The sequence below is a fragment of the Anoplopoma fimbria genome, chromosome 24 (assembly GCF_027596085.1).
Source record: "Anoplopoma fimbria isolate UVic2021 breed Golden Eagle Sablefish chromosome 24, Afim_UVic_2022, whole genome shotgun sequence".
Taxonomy (NCBI): domain Eukaryota; kingdom Metazoa; phylum Chordata; class Actinopteri; order Perciformes; family Anoplopomatidae; genus Anoplopoma; species Anoplopoma fimbria.
In genome coordinates, this window is record NC_072472.1 from 14,216,543 (window position 1) to 14,238,325 (window position 21,783).

General features: G+C 39.2%; 1 protein-coding gene across 1 annotated transcript in view; it reads left to right on the top strand.

The window, feature by feature from the left end:
• The window catches only part of LOC129113382 (replication protein A 70 kDa DNA-binding subunit-like), a 37,402-nt gene extending 16,512 nt beyond the window's left edge, over positions 1 to 20,890 (top strand). Inside the window, exons 11-17 of the mRNA XM_054625634.1 lie at positions 2,073 to 2,209; positions 2,794 to 2,942; positions 5,063 to 5,192; positions 12,300 to 12,476; positions 12,638 to 12,745; positions 12,992 to 13,078; positions 20,133 to 20,890. Coding sequence (XP_054481609.1) covers positions 2,073 to 2,209; positions 2,794 to 2,942; positions 5,063 to 5,192; positions 12,300 to 12,476; positions 12,638 to 12,745; positions 12,992 to 13,078; positions 20,133 to 20,234 — 890 coding nt within the window. The 3' untranslated portion in view covers positions 20,235 to 20,890. The remainder of the gene's footprint in view (positions 1 to 2,072; positions 2,210 to 2,793; positions 2,943 to 5,062; positions 5,193 to 12,299; positions 12,477 to 12,637; positions 12,746 to 12,991; positions 13,079 to 20,132) is intronic.
• Positions 20,891 to 21,783: the final 893 nt, after the last annotated feature.

Here is a 21,783-nt window from a genome sequence, read left to right on the forward strand (position 1 = left end):
GTTTAATCACACTTCCCTAGTTTGCTAAAAAAGTAAAACCTTCTCAGAACAACGTGACCTTGAGCTAAGATGGGAGTAAGTTGCATAACTACAATGATGTTTAATGGGCAATTTCTGATGCATTTTCTCCCCACATCCACCAGCACAGTTTGTACATGTGATCACACATCCATATGTGATGTTGCATTGCACAATATTGCAGTGCTGTACTGCATACGGCCAGCAGACTGCTGGAAGGCAGCACAAGAAGGGCTATAAATTCTCTCAAGTGTTGCACATATATTATAAAACATATTAATGGTCACAAAGAAGTGCAAACGGCATACTGCAACTTACTAAGTGGAAGATTCATGTAGGTTTACATACGGAGCAGTAATATTTCATGATTATATAAGTGTAAACTATGAGAAATTGAAGCCAGCCCAGCAACACAGAGATGTGCTGAGTGGTTTCCTGTGGGAGTGTGTTTGTACACAGAGGGGCAGCGTTACATGTCCTGTGTGTCATCTGTTGTCTCTACATTCACTCTCTCTCCACTGGTGCTCTCCTCGCTCCTTTGTTAAATAGGGGATTATGGCATGGTAATGAGAACTGTCAGCCTGTTCCTCTGGTGATAATGGAGTTCAGAGGTGGGTGACATCGTCTCAATCATAATGGAATTAAAAGCGCAGACAGAGCAAGAGAGTAACGGGGAAGGAGGGGGAGAGAGAGAGTTTAGAGGAAGGTTAGTAGAAGTAGCAGGCAGAAGGATGATTTTCAGAGAATGACTGGTTTGCAAACTCTTTATTATAATTCCGTCCCGTCATTTTCTATAACACATGGGCTCAAGGTCTGATGCCATGAGATGATGGACAGAAAATGAACCAACACAAATGTGATCATTGTTGAGCCATTCAGAGAGGCCCTGTTGAATTTGTGACAACTAGTAGTGGGTGGGTCTTTGTTTTGACTGTGTTCAATACACAATTCAATACATTTGTAGCTGCCGCAGGTTTCACAGTATTCTGTGTTCGGCAGATGGCAGCAAAGGAACTTTGCCATACGGCCACAAAGGCAAGGAACCAGACTGTGAGCTTGTAAACATAAACGTAAACAATGCAATATTAAAGAAATCACTTTGCAAATGTTTCATTATTAAGGAAATGCATTCAACACATTTGTCAGGTCCCAAACTGTGTGTTATGGAAAGTAACACTGAGTGTTGACACAACTTTGTTTGTTTACAAGAAAACTCCAGAGGGCAACTTTAAGTTATTCATCAAGTGAAATGACAAACCCCTGCTGCTTACAGCTTCTTAAACTTGGCCGCTTTTTCTCGTGGTTCAAATTAATGAAAACGGTTTGTAAATGTTTTTAGTCATAAAAAAGGAGACGCTTTAAGTCATGGTCATTTATCATTGTATTTTTTGTTTAGTTTTTTTTACATTTTATAGACTAAAGGTTCAATCATAGAAATAAAATTGTACACTCAGGCTATCTAAACTATGCCATATCATTCAGATGCATTAATCCTGTCACACAATTTCTTGATTTAATCCTTTATTTTAATTATTTTCAGTAACCTTGTGATAAGCCTGTTTGTTGTACATGAGCACTTTATAAATTATTGGGACTTGTTTTTAGTTTTTTTATTTGAGTCATGGTAGACCGGGCTCTACACCTTCTCAGAGCTCAGCAGTGGCTGCTCTTCAGTGCAGTAATCCTGAATGAAGTTTTTAGGCCTTGAGCGTGACAGGAAACATGAATGAGGAATGAGTGTGTTTGTTGTGATCTGCAGTGTGGGCCTGGGTGTTAGCCAGCCTGTTATGACATTTATGTCAGTCTGCTGTGACTTTGCAATATCAGAAGAGTGTAAACTCTGCTGTGTAGGTTCTTTACTACTTTATGATGTGGTACCACTTCATGTTTATGTAGAATCGAGGAGGCATTTTTACACTTAACACCATAAAGAGACATTTCAAAATGATCCCCTCACATAACACAGCATATTTCTCTTTCTTAAGAATATTTGTCTCCCTGTATTCACAAGCTATCTATGGATGGAGATGTTAAATGACTCTGTCTGCCCGTAGATGTGATTGGAGTGTGTAAGAGTGCGGAGGATGTATCCCGTATCACCACCAAGACCAGCAGAGAGGTCTCCAAGAGGGCCCTCAACCTAATAGACACAACTGGCAAAGTTGTTATGGTCACACTGTGGGGAGAGGAGGTAATAACTATAATCTCACCGCTTTTTCTCACTCTCTTTTACTCTTTTTCTCTCTTCCCCCTCCTCACTCTGTATTCAGGGATATCCTGTAATTAATCGTGCGTTTATGAAGGTGCCTATCCATCTATATGCTCAACATATCTGTGTGTGTGTGTGTGTGTGTGTGTGTGTGTGTTTGCACTTGCATGCAGAGCCGTTTGATTGGGTTTTTCTGGGCTGTTAAATTTGGATCGGTCAAATCATTCCCGTGACCTTCAGGAGTGTTTTGGACCAGAGTCCCTGCTTTGAGACGGAAGGCTAAATAATTCTCGAATGTGCATGAAATGGCACTATTATTCGCTAAGCTCATTCAATCTGCAAGAGCTAATCCCTCCTCTTTGCCAAAATCCCGAAATGACTTTCAAATTAACTTGTAGGTTGTCCAATTATAAAAGCAAACTATACCACGTATTAGTTGCTGGTGTCTGTAAACTGCAGAAACAGCCTGAACATATAAGAGACAATAACACAACTTATTTCCATCTCTTGTTCTCCGTATTTCTCCCCTCAATCACCGTCTTTGACACAGTTTGTTCTTTCTCCAGGCCGAGAAGTTTGACGGCTCTCGGCAGCCAGTGGTCGCCATCAAAGGAGCGCGCTTGTCCGATTTCGGAGGCAGATCTCTCTCTGCTTTGTTCAGTTCAACAGTCATGGTCAACCCAGACTTACCAGAGGCGTTTAGTCTGCGGGCCTGGTGAGTCACACTGGTGCCCAATGCTCACACACACACACACACACACACACACACACACACACACACACACACACACACACACACACACACACACACACACACACACACATTCATAATTATATACAGAGAGGTAACACATGCTGGTATGCATAGTGTGTGCACCAACATCCAGTCGCTTTATCTCTAGCGCCACCACAAGAAACATAATGTGTCAACAGAAGGACGAATCACTACAAATAGAGAGATTGTTTCCTCTTGTTGCTGTGATGCTTATTTTATGTTAAATATAGTAGAGGGAATACTTAACACAGGGTTTATTTATGCTCACACACACACACACACACACACACACACACACACACACACACACACACACACACACACACACACACACACACACACACACACACACACACACACACACACACACACACACACACACACACACACACACACACACACACACACTGATGAACAAACCGAAGTGAAAAGCCCTGATGATCACGTGTCATGAGACTGGTGCCATGTGCCTCCTCAGTCCCAGCAGGACTCTAGACAGGTGGTAGGCAGGATTGGATGGAAGGAATAACAGAAAAGCAGAACACAGATATTTCTGGATTCCCGCTCTGAACTGCTGCTGTACGAGCACAGAAAGACGGGGATACGGTGAGCCGCATCAAACTGGATTCTTATTAGCAGTTCCTGTGGAGGGATTTTAAATTATGACTCATTCACTCATTAAGGCTGTTCCCAAGTCTGGCCACCGCTGAAATATAAATGCTTTTTTTCCTTTTATCCGCTGTGTGTGTACATATCAATGCTTCAGTGTGCATTTAATTGCTTGCATGTTACATTGAAGCTATTCTTTAGCAGAAAAGTACATCAGTGCACCCATAGCTTCAAAGTACAAATGCAGTAAATATAGGTTAAGGTTGGTTGGCACCTTTGGGCATTCATTTGTTGTCTCTTTTAGTGTTTAATCTCTGGTTTATGAATATTTGGATAACTGCTCCATTATATTCATTAGACATTTTTGTGTGTGTTGCATTAGTTCTAGCGGTTGTATGTTTGTGTTAGAGAGGGAGAGAGTGGAGGGACAGGCTCCTTTGCGCCAGCTTTAATCTTGATCTTATTAGTCTCTGGTCAATACACCATCGCATCCTGACGTTCCAAAAAAAAAACAGTGCCCCTCCTTCCTTTTCATTCCTCCTTCCATTGTTCTCTAATCCCTGACTTTTACCCTTCATATCTGTTGCTGTTTAGACCTCTCCAATTTACACGCTGACAGCGGTGAAGCGATGACAATGAATGTTATGTTGGTCTGCACTATAAAAGACAAAAAGTATCCGTCTGACTCCAGTTCCTGTGGCGATGTGGTGCTTTGTAGGATTGTTTTGACAAGGCTTGCTTGCATAATTGAAGGAAACTGATGGATTTGGATGATGCCTTGATTAGATTGCTCTGCGTGGCTAGAATACAGAGCAGGAGTCACACTGTTGCATTAAGATTTTAAATGGAATATTAAAAAGATGGATGAATAGATGGAGTGGGTACACAAGAAGAAAAGAAACAGTGTTTATGGACAATCCATTATGTAAATGTAAAAAGCTGATTGAAGTATGAATGCATCTGTCCATGATAGACAGCCATGTGTCTGATAAAATAGATAGCAGGGTACAGATGCAGTAGCTGTAAATCAGTTAAGGGATTAAGGGAGTCATTCTGTCATGGCTGAAGGCGGTTTCTTTAGATAATAGCAGATACAGTGCAGAATCTCCTTCACAGGAAAGATCTGAAGTGTGCAGTGCAGTATCTAATAACAAAACTGTTAATGTAACGCACCTTCATACACATGAACACGTTAACATGGTGTTAATATTGATGGTTTATATCTTGTGTGTTTTAAACACCTCAGTCTCCAAGGATCGCGTTCTCATGCATGCTCTGTGTTTTTAATTTGACTCAACAAACCCTCCTTTCTTTTTTATTTCTGTCTCCCTCCACATTAATAGTACATGCCATATTTCACGCTTATTTGTGTCTTTGTAAGGTGTGAAAGAGTGTTTGCGCATACATTTATAAGCACACATGTGCTGTTTGTTTTAATGTCCACACTATAGGTATGACCAGGGAGGCTATGCGACGGACAGCCAATCCCTGACAGAGACGAGGTCAGTGGGCAGCGGAGCAAAGATGAACTGGAAAACACTGAGCGACGTCAAGAATGAACAGTTGGGACAAGGAGAGAAGGTGCAGTGCAAACATACATACATACATACATACATACATACATACATACATACATACATACATACATACATACATACATACATACATACATACATACATACATACATACATACATACATATGAAGCCTCACACAACAACATAGCAGGGTAACCATCTAAAGAAGTAGCTAGACACAATTGTGTTGGTAATTTTGATTAATTGACCTTTTAAAGAAAGATGTACCATTAAGCCAGTGGGAAAAAAAATAAGTGTCAGTACTCACCTTAATCACATGTTGGCGTGTATATTGGCTGATCTATAAGCCATCCCTCTCTTACTTATTCTTATTTATTTATTATTTCTTGAAGAATGTTACACTGATTCAGTCACAATCAGTTGTAATTTTATTAATTATCATTATTATACTTGGGATATAAATCTTCTATTTAGGCTGATTTCAGCAAACATGACAGATAGGTATGCATGCAGAGCTGCAGCACCAGAGAGCTATTCATTCAGGTTTTAGGAGCAGTGTCCCAGTGAGGATGCTTCAACACAAGCACGATAAAGAGACACGATCTGAATTAATACAGTGATTAAAAGATAAATTGGGTTTTAACTTAAAACTATGCAATTTTTCACCATTTAAGATAAACTTTCTATAGTTGAATAATTATCTTAATATTTATTGATAACACAACCATCTTCTGAACATTTAATTCTTCTGAAAATGTTTGCCCTGTAAAATCATATTCTTTAAATAAAAAGAGCACTTTCAATAATTATATATACATTTTTCAAATAGAAAAAAAAAGTAATGACAAACAGTTATTTTACAAAAAGGACTCTAATATTGTGCCCTGCCGTGCGTCGGCTCGTCCAGATGCTCTCAACATTGTTTTTTATAACACTGGTGCTGCGCTGTTATAAAACCTCGTTATGAGTCGCAGTTATGAATCGCCCAGAGAACCTGATATGGAGGTGGTCTTTCCTGATACGGAGATGGCAGAAAAGAGTACCGGCAGCTTGTGAGAATTGTCGGTGCTCAGGGAAAAGTCATTGTACGCCAAAGAGCCAAATGTAGAAGTGCCGGTAATGCATACTCGTGAGAACCGGCCCGCTCCAAGCACTGCATAAAACAGTTTTTGGTGATGTCTTATTAATTCCCAGGCCCTCTTAATATCAGATGCTGTATTGTCAACGTAAATGGCTTCAAAAAAGATAAGAGCTGCAACTAATAAGTTATCTTTATTATCATTTTGATAATTACTTTTGTCAATCCAGCCCTAAAATGGAATTATGGATGTTTATAAATCAGATGTCGTTTTTATTCATGGATTTGGAATTCATACTTTGAATGAACTTCAAAAAACATAACTTCCAGTGCTGTAAATTGCAGGCAATGAAGACGTAAATTAAGGGTTAATGTCTTCATTTCCCTGAATGTGTTGCATTTACATTATTTCTTTCTTTGGCTTTGGTTGAAGATTGATTTACATACTTGCAAGATTCAGTGCAATCAACAAAAAAGGTCCATAATAAAAACTAAAGTGTATGTCACAGAAAAAACTTTGATACTAACAATTTAACCTGATTTTATATGTCTGTAACTTAAGTTTTGAGGTTTAGTTTGGTATACTGCCTAGCATTTGAGTCTCAGAACAGGGATCTATAGTAGATCAGGTAGAAATGAACCCATTTGCAATGAATTTGCATTTGGATCTCTTAGCCGGTTCTTTATGAAAACGTTTTCTGGAAGCAGATTGATATGTGACTCATAAAATCCTTCTATCACTTGGGCAGCTGGCTACTGTTTGAGGACGAGTGAAAAAAACAAAACTTCAGCTTATGTAACACCAGCATAGCTAAAGCAGAGGAGTGTTTGATAGCAGAAAGTTGTTCAGTGTTGTAAGACGAGCACAGTAAACACAGGGTTTTGAGAATCAAAGAGTTAGAGCTTTACTGTTTAAAACCAAAGTTTTGCAGTCACACTGGAACAACATCAAGAGCGTGACTCGTATTTTCTTGACACATTTCATTTACATGCCCTTACTATGGCTTATGCTTCCTCTTGCCACACATACATTTTAACCCACAGCTGAATTCATTTTCAAGCAAAAATGTAGGAAATCACACATATGGACATCAGTCATGCTAAGAACAACCCCTGCTACTGAACATTATACGGGGTCATAACACAACAGTTTTAAATCTTTGTTTAGCCATATAGAGATTACACTGATGGCTTCTTACTTAAAACCAGAGAAGATTTTGTGTGAACAGACACGGATTTTGTCTGTCTCATTTGAATGTAAGCGTTTAGTCAAACATAAATCCACAGTCAGTCTTCCATTCATTTGTAAATAGAGCTGTTTCAGGCTGCGCTTTTCTTTGACTTCATGGATTAGAGTCATGCTTCTCTTGTTTTAGCTGCGGGAGAGAGATCATGATGCTCACATATTAGCAGGACTGGTTGAACTACCATACGCCATGCTCAGATTGAACCTTGTGCCATTTTAAGAAGTGTCATAGCACAGAATAATGTAATGATTTCAACTAAAAGTAGACTGAGTGTAGGTGGTGTGTGCCACTCATAAACTTTCTATCTAATTAATTAGGTTTATCTCTGACTAGTCTCCCTCATCCCTCACGTTTAATTAGAAGCCACTTACGGGTAGCTTCAAGATCAATGTCGTTTCTAATGAAAATTTCTAATTATGTGATGGAGTTGAGGAAGCCTATAGGGCATAACATTACCAGAAGGCAAGTTCTGCAGACTGAGAGTGTTAGAGAGTGAGAGATGGGAAGAAAATCCAGACACTTAGACTTCATGGATGGAAGGGAACAACAACAAAAAAAAGGTTAAAACAGAGTGAAGAGTTTCTTGACTAAGAAAGAGAAGTGACAAGGGTTATATAGAAAGTGATGCAAATAGGAACGGTTAACCCGCAGACATCAAGAAAAGAGTGTTTAAAAATAAGAATATGTTACTAGTTCAGGCTCTGATATTTTTTTCTCCTTTTTATTTTTTTTACCTTCACTTATTTTCTTTGTCCTCTCCTCTTTTTTCTCTCCCTGCCCTGTGTACCCCTCACCGTTCCTGTAACTGAACGGCTTTGAGGAAGAGGTTGTTTATCAAACACTGAGGCTGAAGCTTCATTAATAATAATGGAATCCAAAATCATTGGCTTGTACTTTGAAGGAATCTAATTTGACATTCTACCTGTTTGCCTCTATGTATGTGCTTGACTGTGTGTGTGTATGTGTACAAGCCATTTCTAATTAATGTAGCAATTTGTGTGTGTGTGTGTGTGTGTGTCTGTGTCTGTGTCTGTCTCTGTGTCTGTGTGTTGGGGTTTTGGGACAAGCATTTAAGTTGGCATGTGCAGCCACGTCAATTATGTGAAGTAGATTTTCACTTGGTTGCCCTTCCACATACAAATTTTAATTGCGTTTAGGTGCCAGAAGGTGACAAGGGGATTTGGTGTGATAAAAATGAAAACTATTTTCAGACTGTTCAGTCTGTGTGTGTTTTATGTGTGCATGTGTATGAATCTTTTGGTTAGTCTCGCACATATTTTAGTGTTTTTGTCTGTGAGCGTTCTTTGTGTGCAGCGTTCTTCATGCTGCTCTTCTAGGTTCTCCTCAGTGTGCTTAAGTTTAAGACTTTGCCCTAAGGCTTCTGTGTAAGCACCGGAATACAGAGGGTGACAAAAAAGACACAGGAGAAGAAGAAGAAGTTGAAGGGCAGAGATGATGACAAATGCAGGGGGGTTCATTTTGAGTGGTGTGATGGAAGCGCTATGGTCCAGATCCTGCTGACCTCTATCCTCACATTCTGTGTAGCATCTGCCAACATCACGATCCTTCAACAAGCCCCCACAGAAAGTGTCCTGTTCTTTTATTTTCTTCCTGCCACGTCCACCCTCCAAACACCTTCCCCACCCATTGCTTTCCCACCTCTTCAGCCTCTGAGCGCTCCCATCTGCCCAAGTCTGAAAAATGTGATGAGGCAGGCACGCGGGCGGAAACATGGGAGTGGAGCGTCGTCGGGGATTGAGGGGGAAGATGGCTGTTGCTAACGGGGGAAAAAACTCTCCTAATTAAAAGAACCTTCTTAGTAAGTGTTTCCGGGGGTTCTTGCTGTGTGGCATGGGCACTGGGTGGATAGATGGGTGGACAGATTATGAGGATGTGAGTCAACGTTAGCTAGCGGGAAGAAAGTGTCGGAGAGCTCTAAGTCTGACTGACAGTATCGGTAGAGGTCGTGGGGACACAGGACAACATCAACCATCTCACAGGGGATGCAGAGAACACAATGGCCTTTTTTCAAATTCAATGCTCTTACTGAACACTTTGCAGAAAGTGTGGGTTGTATAACGGTGGCAGCATTGCTCAGTCGGTGTGTGTGAATTTGGCCAGCGTCCTAGAGAGAGTCTTTGATAGACTCATTTGGGCCAACATTAGTAATGAGTCTGGCCCAGCGCTTCCTTGTAGTTGTTGTTTAGAATGCATTTTAAATGCTGGCTGTAATTCCAACATCTTGTTCAAGGCCTGCTCTCCTGGGAGAAGAAAAACCCTCCGGTGAAGCTCAGAAAAATGATTTTTTTGATGTGGTTTCTTACATGTGCATGTGTATCGTATTTACTGCGCTGTGCCTGTTTATATCCATGTGAGTGCGTTTGCATGCAGGCGTGTACACGTGCGTGCCTCCACACAACGAGACACAGTTCATCTGCTGTGTGCATTCTTTTTATTTATATTTATGGTAATTGAATGCTGTGCCTCTCCACAGGATGAGAGAACAGCATATTTTCCCCCCCAAGAATTAGAATTTCTTTCCTTTCTAGCTGTTGATTTTACACAGTGTGAGTTCTGCTGCTTTAGGTGCTAATATCTGCTTAAATTACAGCAACATCGCTGCATTTTAATTTGATTCTGTTTGACTGTTTACACTTAAATTTATATTCATAACTGAAATAATTTTAGCCCATTGTAGCTGTTTTGCCAACGTGTAAGTTTGGGTCTTTGCATATAACCTTGCATAGTCATGTGTCTGTGTCTGTGTGCTGGTGTGTGTGTGTGTGTGTGTGTGTGTGCACGTGTGTGTGCGCATTAGCACAATTTATGTGTTAGAGAGGGAGAAAGGGATTCGTCTCATCTTGCATCTATTATGCATAAAACTCTCAAACTCCCTCTGCTCTCTTTTTAAACTGTTCCAAGATTGTTTGGAAGTCAAATAGAGATGTGTAAACATCGACATCTACCAGCTGGACTGACTTGTTGGCAACCGTTTTACTGATGATACCAAGTTTTTTTTATTTTATTTAATGTCTCTCTTTTCACTCTAAGCAGCTTGTTTATTCACATTATTAAAACGGTTGAAGGATGTCCTGCCTGCACTAGAAGGATCACTTTTCCTCAACTTCATCTCTTCCTTTTTTAACTTCAGTTTGATGGGATTTGGTTTGCTGTGTGCTGCAAAGTTCTAATATAAAAGCACCAATAGTTATTCAAGAAAATAACAAGAAAATATTCATACCATTTTGTTGAGAACAGAGCCTCCACAAAAAGTTTTTTTTTCCCCCGAGTTAATGTTTCTCTCTAATGTTGTGCTGGGTTTGACTTTATCACAGAGCTGTTTAATGGGACTGATACCACAGCATTATTATGAACCATTCCTGCACAATATATGTATTATTACCATGCCATGTATTGCCTCATGTGGTTGACTGAACTTGTTGGAACTGGAGTTCATCAGACCAGAGAAAGTTTTTTCCAGTTATTGACAGTTTTTTACTGATGTTTCTTCGCCCACTGGAAATGTGTTTTAGTGGGCAGGAGAGCGACACTTTGAGCTCGTCTGCTGTTGTACCTCTGCAGAAAAGAGGTTAAAAGCATTGAGTGTTCTGAAATTTACAATCGTACCTGACCATTGTTTGTGATTTTAACTAGTGAAACCTCATTGTGTTCTTTTCATTTAGCAAGAAGCAGCCTCCTGCATAACGAACACTTTGATGGGGTTTCTTGTTCCGGTCAATTCATTGTACACCCTTTTAAGATTTGTGCTTTTCAGAAACTTGTCGGCATCTTTTGCAATGCACAGCCTTGTTCTCCTGCCACACATAAACATGATTTGTTTATGTCTGTACAATCTCACCTGTTTATGTCCCTCATAATGTGGGCCAGTACCTACTGATTCTGTAAATAATTTATTTAATAGTTATTAAAGATGTGCCAGGTAGCTTAACATAATTAGAAAATAATAATACATTGACTATTATCTGTTGCGATTGCACAAGTGGATTAGTCACAGGGCCATTTTGCTGCATAGTTTACAGTGTATTAGTCATGTGGCCTCTCACATACAGTCAGAAAGGAAACGCTGTTTATATCAGTGGTTTAGGCTTGAATTCTCTAAAATTTTGAAAAAAGGAATCAATTGGTTATGTTCTGAAATTTTTAGGAAACAAGGCAACTATAAGGCATTCACAAGGACTGCTACAGATATCTTCTGTTTTTAACATCGGCCAGTACTACAAGCAACCGGCAACACATTCAAAGGCTGATAGTTAAACAGGGAGACTAGATGATCCAAAACACTGGTACCCTAATTCTTCCTATATCATCACTTCCTTCCTCCCGCTTTTGAAAGTCAATGTGGAGCTGGTAAATCATGCTGCTAAATTGTCTTCTCGCCTTGCTACTGTTGCATTTAATGCAATGTTCTTGAAATATGTCTAGTCAGGATTTGGTTAAGGCACGTCATTTGACCAGACAACTACTTTCACATTCTCAAAGCAGGTGCAACCGGGTTTAGAATAACCTATAATACAATACAATGCATGATATTGCAGCACAAACATTTTCTATAATTACGTTTAAATAATTATAATAAGCGTTTAAGGTCTGCTACGGTAGATTTTCCATTATGTAACTTGATTTGCTGGTTCAATTTCCCCTCAGCACAATATTGTCTAAAGGAGCAGCACCTGCAAATTACCTTCAGCTTCTTAGACGTTCAAATTGCAGCAGTTTGATGTAATTTGTTATTTTTTATTGATCTCGCAGCTCTAATTCCCGTAATAACATTTGTTTCCTCTCCGATTTTTGTTCTCTCCTCTCAGGCGGACTATTTCAGCTGTGTGGCGACAGTGCTGTACATCCGTAAGGAGAATTGTCTGTACCAGGCCTGCCCGTCTGCAGACTGCAACAAGAAGGTCATCGACCAACAGAACGGACTGTACCGCTGCGAAAAGTGTAACAGAGAGTTCCCCAACTTCAAATACAGACTCCTACTTTCTGTAAGTACATCCAGTGCACATCATTTATGCTTGTTTGTCACACATGCTGTGCCAGCGACTTTGAGGAATATCGTAACTCATGTGATCACACATGCACACTCAAACGTACACACATGAATAATCTCTCGCCCTTTCATCGTCTCTCTCTGTCTGACTCTCAGGCCAACTTAGCAGACTTTGGGGATAACCAGTGGGTGACATGCTTCCAGGAGACAGCTGAGGTCCTGTTAGGTCACAGTGCAGAAACACTGGGACAGCTCAGAGACACAGTGAGACACACACACACACACACACACACACACACACACAAAAGGATATGCTACCACACACTGTTTCCTGTAAACCATTTGCCCTGACTTTGTATTTACCTTGTTGTGTGTGTGTGTGTGTGTGTGTGTGTGTGTGTGTGTGTGTGTGTGTGTGTGTGTGTGTGTGTGTGTGTGTGTGTGTGTGTGTGTGTGTGTGTGTGTGTGTGTGTGTGTGTGTGTGTGTGTGTGTGTGTGTGTGTCCGCTAGGACGAAGCTGCATTCGATGAAGTCTTTCAGAAAACCAACTTCACAACTCGCATCTTCAGAAACAGAGTCAAGCTGGAAACGTACAATGTAAGTTGCGTTAAACACGAGCACAATAGAATTTGATACAATGCAATGCAATTTAGTTTCCCGGGAATGAAAGAGCAGAATAAAATAACGTTCAGTGGTTGTCATTGTCCTGCAAGCTGTGAAAAATGTTCCAATGATCTCTGCTTGCAGGAATACTCGACCCTCATTGGTTAGTGTATGTCCGTCACAAACAGCTGTCTTATCGCTGTTCTGAACAAAAACAACAGCAGTGCACTAATAATGGTTCTGGGAAAATGGGCTTTCAAAATAACCAGGATGTTTTTACAACAAGTGCCATTGTTGTAAAAACAGTAAATGGTCTTATTTAGGGTCAATTTCACAATCAAACCCAAAAGTTGGACCAGCTACAGTATGAAGACTTAAGCTCTGTTTGTGTGTAAGTCTGTGTGTTAAAACAGTTTTGTTTTTTTACAGTTGCCTTGTTTCAGTCATGAAATTGTAATTGGAAATTGCAGTACTTAATATTTGTTAACCACACAAGATTCTGTTTTTGGATGTAAAAGTAGAACTTCCTGAATATTTCTGGTGACTGATAAAGGAATATGGTAACAACATGATGAGGCAAAGCTTGCAGTGATTGCTAATTTAGTATTTTGATTGGCACAGTGTTTTTATGGATCAGCAGTGGCTGCAAGCAGAGATGGGAGGGACTCTTTCCAAATAGTGAAAAGCATAAAGGGGAACAAGGAACTTGCTTGATGAAATATTCACAACAAATACTACAAAGAAAAAGTGAACATTTACTGTTTTATGCGATGCATAACTTTGTGTTGAGCATGATACCTTGTGGTATGCTGTTTTAATTAATAGGCTGCCTGCACCATTCATGAATTTGTAACAACCAGACTCGTTGATTATTATCTTCGGTTGAACTGCAGTCCCAAGCATGTAAAGCCACAAAACAAGATGCGCAAAATGCAGCACAATCACAACGCACTGTCAGTCACACAACATGAATCCAAAATCATTTCAATTAGTATCACAGTGACAAGGGAGTTATTATGTAGCCACCAATGCACTTTGGGTAACAGAAAACAAATACAGCTGTGGATTCATTTCTCTTAATTAGGCACTAATTAGCATTTAGCTATTGTCTGTCTAAGCCTAATTAGCTTAGTTATTCAGTGGCTAATTTGATACTGGGGGCACATGCCGAGTGTCTGAGTGGAATGATTGAAATGTAGGATGAGCTCTGAACGGTGTGTGTCCCGACCCTAAGAGAACCTACAAGGAAAGCTATGCAAAGTTCATAAACCGTTCTTTATAGTCTGGGGTATAATGAAAACCCTTTTTGAGGAGGAGTTACACAAAGTCTACGGAAAGTATTGACATTCAGTTTTTATATCCACAAAGGCACATTTTCTGTCGCTGCTGGTGAATTTAACATATGGTAATATTTGTTGCCATGAGGAGGAATGTTCACTCACATAATGAAACAGTGTTGACTGTCCATTTACAGTAAATGTCAGCACACAACTGCTACTCACCATTGAACAAGAAAAAAGCCTGAAGCCTCAGCAGATGCTGGAGGCTGCAATTTTCATTAAGTGTTGGTCATAACATAAAACAACATACCGATGGTTTTGATATTTTTTTTTACAGCCTTACCAGTAGTAGAGCTCAAAATACAATTTGTCTTCAGGGCTACGCTACAGGAAGAGTCACAGGATACATGTCTGGATGTTCTCTGTAAACCGTCCTCTGAGAACCAAGAACATCCACAGCAAATTTCAGTGAATATCTGGACATAGAAATGCAAATCCATAGATGAAAAAGAGCAGAAAAATAGAAATGAAAATTTAGAACATGTCTACAAAATCATTAAGTAAGAATCAATTTAACATAACACATTAAAGGCACAATGGGAAGGATTTGGTGGCATCTAGCGGTGTGGTTGAAGATTTCCACCAAGTAAATACCCCTCCACTCATTCCTACTTAGAGCCACTTATTGTCCGTTCTGGGCCACTGTAGAAACATGGCGGTGCAGCACACCGGACTGCGTGAAGGGGAACCTCTCCCCATGTAGTAAAGAAAGGCTCATTCTAAACTTTGTTTCAGGATATTATACACCGATGAATACATTGTTATGAATATCATATTTAATTTCTGCCTGTGAATCCCCAGAAATTCTACACTCTTCTGGGCGTTAAATGAATTGCACAACAAGGCACAATAAGCACTTGTCACTAGAGTCTGTATTTTGCAGTGCATGCCAGTATTTGAGGCAGAGAAAGTGAGACAGATGCGTTATTTAACAAAAGTTTAACGCTAGACACCCCCACCCCCCAATCTACAGCTAGAACTGTAAAAATATGTAACGTGTTCTAGGTGTCGAATTGATGCTGCTGCTCTAAATGATGAAACCGCTAATCGCATAAGTGTGCAAAACACCAGAAAAGTGCTGAATAAGTGTTGGCGACATTGGATTGGATGCCAATAGCACAACATAATTAACACATCTGGTTACAAATTAAAATCTGTTAGTTTCCTGCATTTTTTCATTAATTGGCATATTTTCATCGTGTTGATCCTAAGCCCAACGGGAACAACATAAAAATTGATAATTTCAGAACGCCACAAAGTAGAGATAATGAGGTTTGAGCAGATACATGTTCTACACAGGGCTTATCGTTGTATTCAGATTCTATTTTCAGTGGATGTTAGTCAAAGTTTACTGTTTTTGTTTCAAAGCTTCTGATTCAAAAAGACGAGCACAGAACAGAAGGAGAGAGAGAGAGAGAGAGGATGTGATTCACTTGTTCAGAGCGTCTGTCTACCTGAGCTTCAGTTCTTTCCCATAGACTTTTGAGTGTAACACAGGACAAAAAAAGATCCGACATCTTCCACAGTGTCTTCATAAAAATAGAACAATGTAATGAAATGTCAGAGCTTAACAAGATTAATGAAGTAACAAACGTGTGACTTGTCATTTTTCATAAAAATGAGGCAGAAAAAGAAACGCTGTGCTCATTTGCTGTTTGTTCCCTTACATAGAAACTCAAGTTTGAATTATTTTAGAAAAGAGCAAAGATGATAAACTACCAATGTTTTGACTTAACAAGCACAATGCACTCAAATCCCCTTAAGTTGTGGGCAATCAACTATAAAATGAAACTGCACAAGCCTATAGCTTAATGTTACACAGTTAGTGATATTATAAGACTTGAACTTCATTACAATTGTGATTGTGATATACATACATGTGCATATGGGAAATCTGATCTCCACATGTGACCATCCTAAACACTAAAGAGCAGTGGGCTGCTATAAAGCGGCCGAGAAGCAACATGGCGTTCAGTCAGTGCTCAAGGACACTTCAGCACATGGACAGTCGAAAATAGTGACTAAACCATCAACCTTGTGGTTAAAGTATAATCTGCTCTCTCCACTGAGCCACAGTCCCCCCCCCCCCCCCCCCCCCCCCCCACTCTACGTTTTGACCTAATATAGCTTTTTTTTTTATAATAATGATTATCTGGAGGTGTTTGGCACAGGCAATAAGGTTTTTTATATATTATTGATTGATTTTTATTTATATATATATATATTCTTTTTTTATTCTTTATTTATTATTCTTTATTTTTTTATATAATACATATATAAATAAAGGCACCCTCAGGCAAACAGTTGCACTCAGCTGTTCGAATGGAAAAAAAAGTTCCCTGCCTACTTTTCTCACCGTTGCCCTCCTGTCCAACCCTGCGTGAAGTGGTGTTGATGGTCATTTTGTCGGTTGTGAAAAGTTACCAAAATGGTTAGAAACAGCCAGCCCCTAAGTCAGGCGTCAGAAAGGCGTGCAGTAGGAGGATTTCAGACGCTGTTCGGCCATCTGACAAGCCCTCCTGTTGAAGCATACTGGCCCCTGATCGCTGTTGTAGTCCGTGTGAGTCCGGAGCTTTGAAGATTGGAACGTTTGATGTTCCACACAGGAAGTGGTTGTTTTGTATGTTTAAGCAGCAGCTCCATCCTTCTGTTCATAAAGAATATATTTTGATAGTTGCTGTAGCATGATATCCACGTCAAGTGATCTCTGAAACCGCACAGTACAATCACCACTGTGGTGACCGCTAATTACCAGTAAATTTGCCAGAAAAAGAAAAAATGTCACATTTTCCACCTTGATAGTTTATGATATTAATACAGCTGCAGAACTGTATTGTGTATTATGACAACATCTGGTTTAAACCTTAAACTGATAAATATCCAAATAACTTTCAGGAGGATGGAAATTAGAGTCTGAACCAATAAACAAAAATGCAATCGAGTATTTAAATAAAATGAAATCTTGACGTGTGTCATGTTTAATTAAGTTGGAGCCCCACAGAAGTTCGAGATCAGGCAGTGAATCAGACACTTTAGTGTAGTAGAGGTCCATCTCAGCTCATAGTGGAGTTAATGGAATTCAGATGATGTAAAGATCAGATTTGGCCTGAAGGTTTGGATTTATTGAGCTCAGATGAGATACAATGTATTGAGTCCCATTCTTGGCGTGTGTTTGAGTCTATTCCAAGCTGGATGGTTGTTCGTTTTAAATGTATGCAGAGGTTTAAGGTTTTATGTGCGTGGGAATGTGTCAGAAGTGATTTTGTGTCAATAAATACATTAGTGTCAGAGGCAGGCCATCTTTTTATGTCATCGACAAACCACCCGTCCTTGTGCATGTGAAAAGGGTTTGAGAAGATTCTTATATGGCTGAAAGTGAACGCCACCGGTGTAAATGATGCAGAGAAACATTCCTTGAGGCTGCAACTCAAAGCCTTATGGATATGACATTAACATAATTGGTTCTGTTACTTTCTTCTATAACTCTTATCTTACTATGAGCAATTATGACGGAGATGGGTAAACAAATTAACAACACTTAACGATACAGCAGCCTTTCAGAATACTTTTGATGAAGCTCATTGTGTTTGTTTTTTATTGAAGCAGAAATGTTAATTTAACTTGACAGAAGATAGTTCATGTAACTCTTAAAAAGTAAAAAAAAATAAAAATAGGGCTGCTGTATTGTAATCGGCACTGTTTCTGTATTTTATTGATTGATTGTTATGTCACATCTAGCGATGGTGCCAACTTTTAAAGTTGATAAAATAAAAATAAAATTATTTGACTGTAAAACAAACGAATGAAGTAAGACACTGAGTCTACAGCTACGTAGAATTTCTCTGCAAAGATCCTCAGTTCCATGTGATTTTGTTGTTCATTACAGTATATCATTAATTCTCTGTGAAGCACTAAGAGGTGTGTGTCAATTCGACTTCTGTTGAATGTGTTTGAAGGTGTGTGTTTTTATAGTTTGTCAGTGTGCCAACATTCAGAAGTTGCGTTGCGTTAATTCTTCAGGGAAAAAAACCCCAGCGACTGAAATTGAGTCATTGAAAAGAGGTTGAATGTTAGGCCCCTGGGTAATCGTTTTCTCCAGATGTGATTGGAATATTAGTATACACACATTAAATTAACAAACCGTCGTTCTCACAGTTTCCCGTCCTTTGGAAGACCATTATTTTAAAATAACTTGTCACCTTTTGTCAAGTGAAACCTTTTGTCTCGACGGCCCCCCCCCCGTATTGTCCTTTCGTATCCGTATTTTCCTGCTATCCTCAGGTATATATGCAAATTGATAATGCTAATAGAGGTGTTGAACCATATATTAGATAATGGTTAAATGTTAAGACCTTGATGTTGGTTATGCTGGCTGAATTGCTAATTAATTTATGATATGTCGTGGGATTAATCCTTCTTATAGTGCGATTATAATGGAAATGAGCTTTTGGCTTCCTGTCTTCATGAGAAGCCCCTGCATTATTTGATGATATATGATGTGATTAACATCCCGCTGATGGTGGCTGTTACTACAAATTGATGTGACTGAATGACACCGAATTGTTGGGCTTTAGCTTTCTAATGGTAAATCTGCACGCACATTATAATAATTGATTCCCATGTGGCATTTTCTTCTTAAACAATAATGTGCAATAAGTTCAATTAGAACATGTTTTTATTTTATCTCTTTTTTATTAATTAAATACACAGACTAATTAAGCAGTTTTTGATGACTTTTAGAAGTGGCATTTCCACCTCCTACACACTGTTCGCTCACTAATTGCAGTCACCACAGAGGTTTTCAAGGTTTCCGAGTTGGAGGCCGACATAGACCCAAGTTTGTCGAAAAATCCTTGAATTCCTAATTTGTATCCACAGAGGGATCTGTAGTCGACATCAGTGGTTCCCTAAGTGAGTGCCTTGATGACAAGCGAAGGACTCTGCAAGATTTATTCATTTCATAGTTTTATTATGCAAACATAATTAAGTTTCACCACATGAAAATTTAACAACTCTTCCATTAACTACATTTTTTTATATTCACAAAACGTACAAAAACAGAAGAACTAAGCAATACATAACAAAATCAATAAAAAATAACAAAATAAAATGCAGAGGAACTTTCATGATGGTCATAGTAATGCAACATGCTCGTCAGTTTTCCAGGTGTGCAGTGACAAATGGTGACCATCCAAGCAAGCCATAGAAAGACTATAAAAATAGCTCAGAGACATACTGAATCAGTCTGAGATGACCGAACATGCCAAAGGAATAGAATTTAGATTGTATCTTTGCAATTACTTGATTAACAGCGTTTGGCACAGATGTTGGGAGATTGGCATACGTGCTTTCTCAAACCTGATATAAATTAAAAACAAGACAGGGACTTGCTAGCCACTGGAGTCAGACTACGTGTTTTCGCTCTCTCCTCGCTTAGGAAAATACCTATTCAGGAGCAGAAAGTCACGTCAGCTGGCACCAAAGACCAGCCAGCAGCAGATGGACTGTTCAGTAGTGTTTAGTCTTTGGGCGACAGACTTGACTCGAGCCATTTAAACCATTTACACACATCCACTTACAGAGACCTTTTGGTTTCATCGCATTCTCGCATAGCATTTATTTCTTGAGTGATGCTAATCATAGAGGCTTGAAATGTCTCTTCATCATAAGTTGCTGCACTTAGCTCAAGATTTTCCTTCCCTCCTCAGGATGAGAGTCGAGTGAAGGTAACCGTCATTGAAGCCCAGCCAATCGACCACAGGGAATACAGCAGGAGACTCCTCAGCAACATCCGCAAATTGGCCAGCTGAATGCAGTCCCAGTCATCCAAACAGCTGCCATGTGATTACACGTGTCTTCTACTGGTCCCTGACTGGTGTCCGACTTTTTCCACCATCAAGATAACAGCATATCTGACAGAGGCAGCGGGGCAGCCAGTGATTCATCTGATGAAAAGACAGCCAGACAAAGGACTGATATTTAACTGTCCACTTCCTTCAACAGGCCATTTGTGAAACTGTGGAACATGATGGAAATTACTTTTACCTTTTTAATTTATTGGCATTTTAACAAAGAGCTTTAACTATTTGATTTCACATAACTGTGTTTGAGATCTGCACATATTTTTATTGTATTTCATGTATCGCACATGCTCACAGGGTTTTCTCTTATTTAAACAAATGATTCATGTCTTTGTTTCAAATCTGTGGTGGTGATGCTCAGTGTTAGTTGAGTAAGACATAGATGAGTCAGTTTTGATTACATTTTTATTGTACCATTTTAAATGGAAAATGTGGCCAAAGTGCGTGGGATATTCACGTGTTGGCATTTGTTTTAACTGTTTTACTCACAGTGTCTACAGCTTGTTAAAATTATTCTTTGAATTTATGAAAAATTCATGTTTGTTTCTGGACTTCCAAAAAATGTCAAAAAAGAAACGAGTGATTAAAAGGATGTCAGAATAAAATGAGTGTTTGTCTTCATGCTGTTACAAAATCACAACTCTTGAAAAGCAATACATTTGATTTCCCCAATCCTCCACACACACACACACACACACACACTTCACATCTTTTTTTTTTTTTTTAAGTGTAGGAATAGAAAATAAGGCATTGAGGTTTAGCAAGCAGTCCGAGGGATTTACTGACCACCCATCAGCTACTTTAGCATCAGTAACTGAACACAGACAACCCAGTGTGGATTTTTAGAAAATACCTTAATTTATTTCAATCAATTCATATTTTATTGATTTATCCATCAAATTTAATTAATTTTTTATCATCAGGAATAATTCATATATACTGCTTGAAAGTACTGATTAATGTGATATAATGCTAAATAATATTAGATTATTTTGTCCTCCTGTTAAACCAAGCAGGAATCCTGTTTAAAAATTACACCTATTTTTACCACTCGTAGCTGTTTTACACTGTAGTTAAAATCACTGTCAAATTTTATGTATTGACATTTCAAACTACGTTTTGTTCACTGTTAGTATACGTTCAGACATTGAAAACAAGGACAGTGCTTTTCTGACGATGCCTCTGCTTATGGTGTGGCTCAAGGGCATGGCACTGATTTATGTCGGCAGCAAGCCGTCTACTCCACTCACTCAGAGCACCATCAGTAGCATCTCCTGCCATGCTGAGTGTGTGGAGGTTTGGGAGATTAAACACACACACACACACACACTGATCCTTTCATCCCAGTGTCACCTTTCCCTTAACTTTTTCTATTATCTCTGTCTTCCTTCTTTTCTTTTGTTCAGTGTTTCTAAGTCTCTCATCATCTCTTTTTAACAACAACACAATAAGACTTAATGCGTGCAACTTAGTGGCAATAACGTATAATACAGACTGC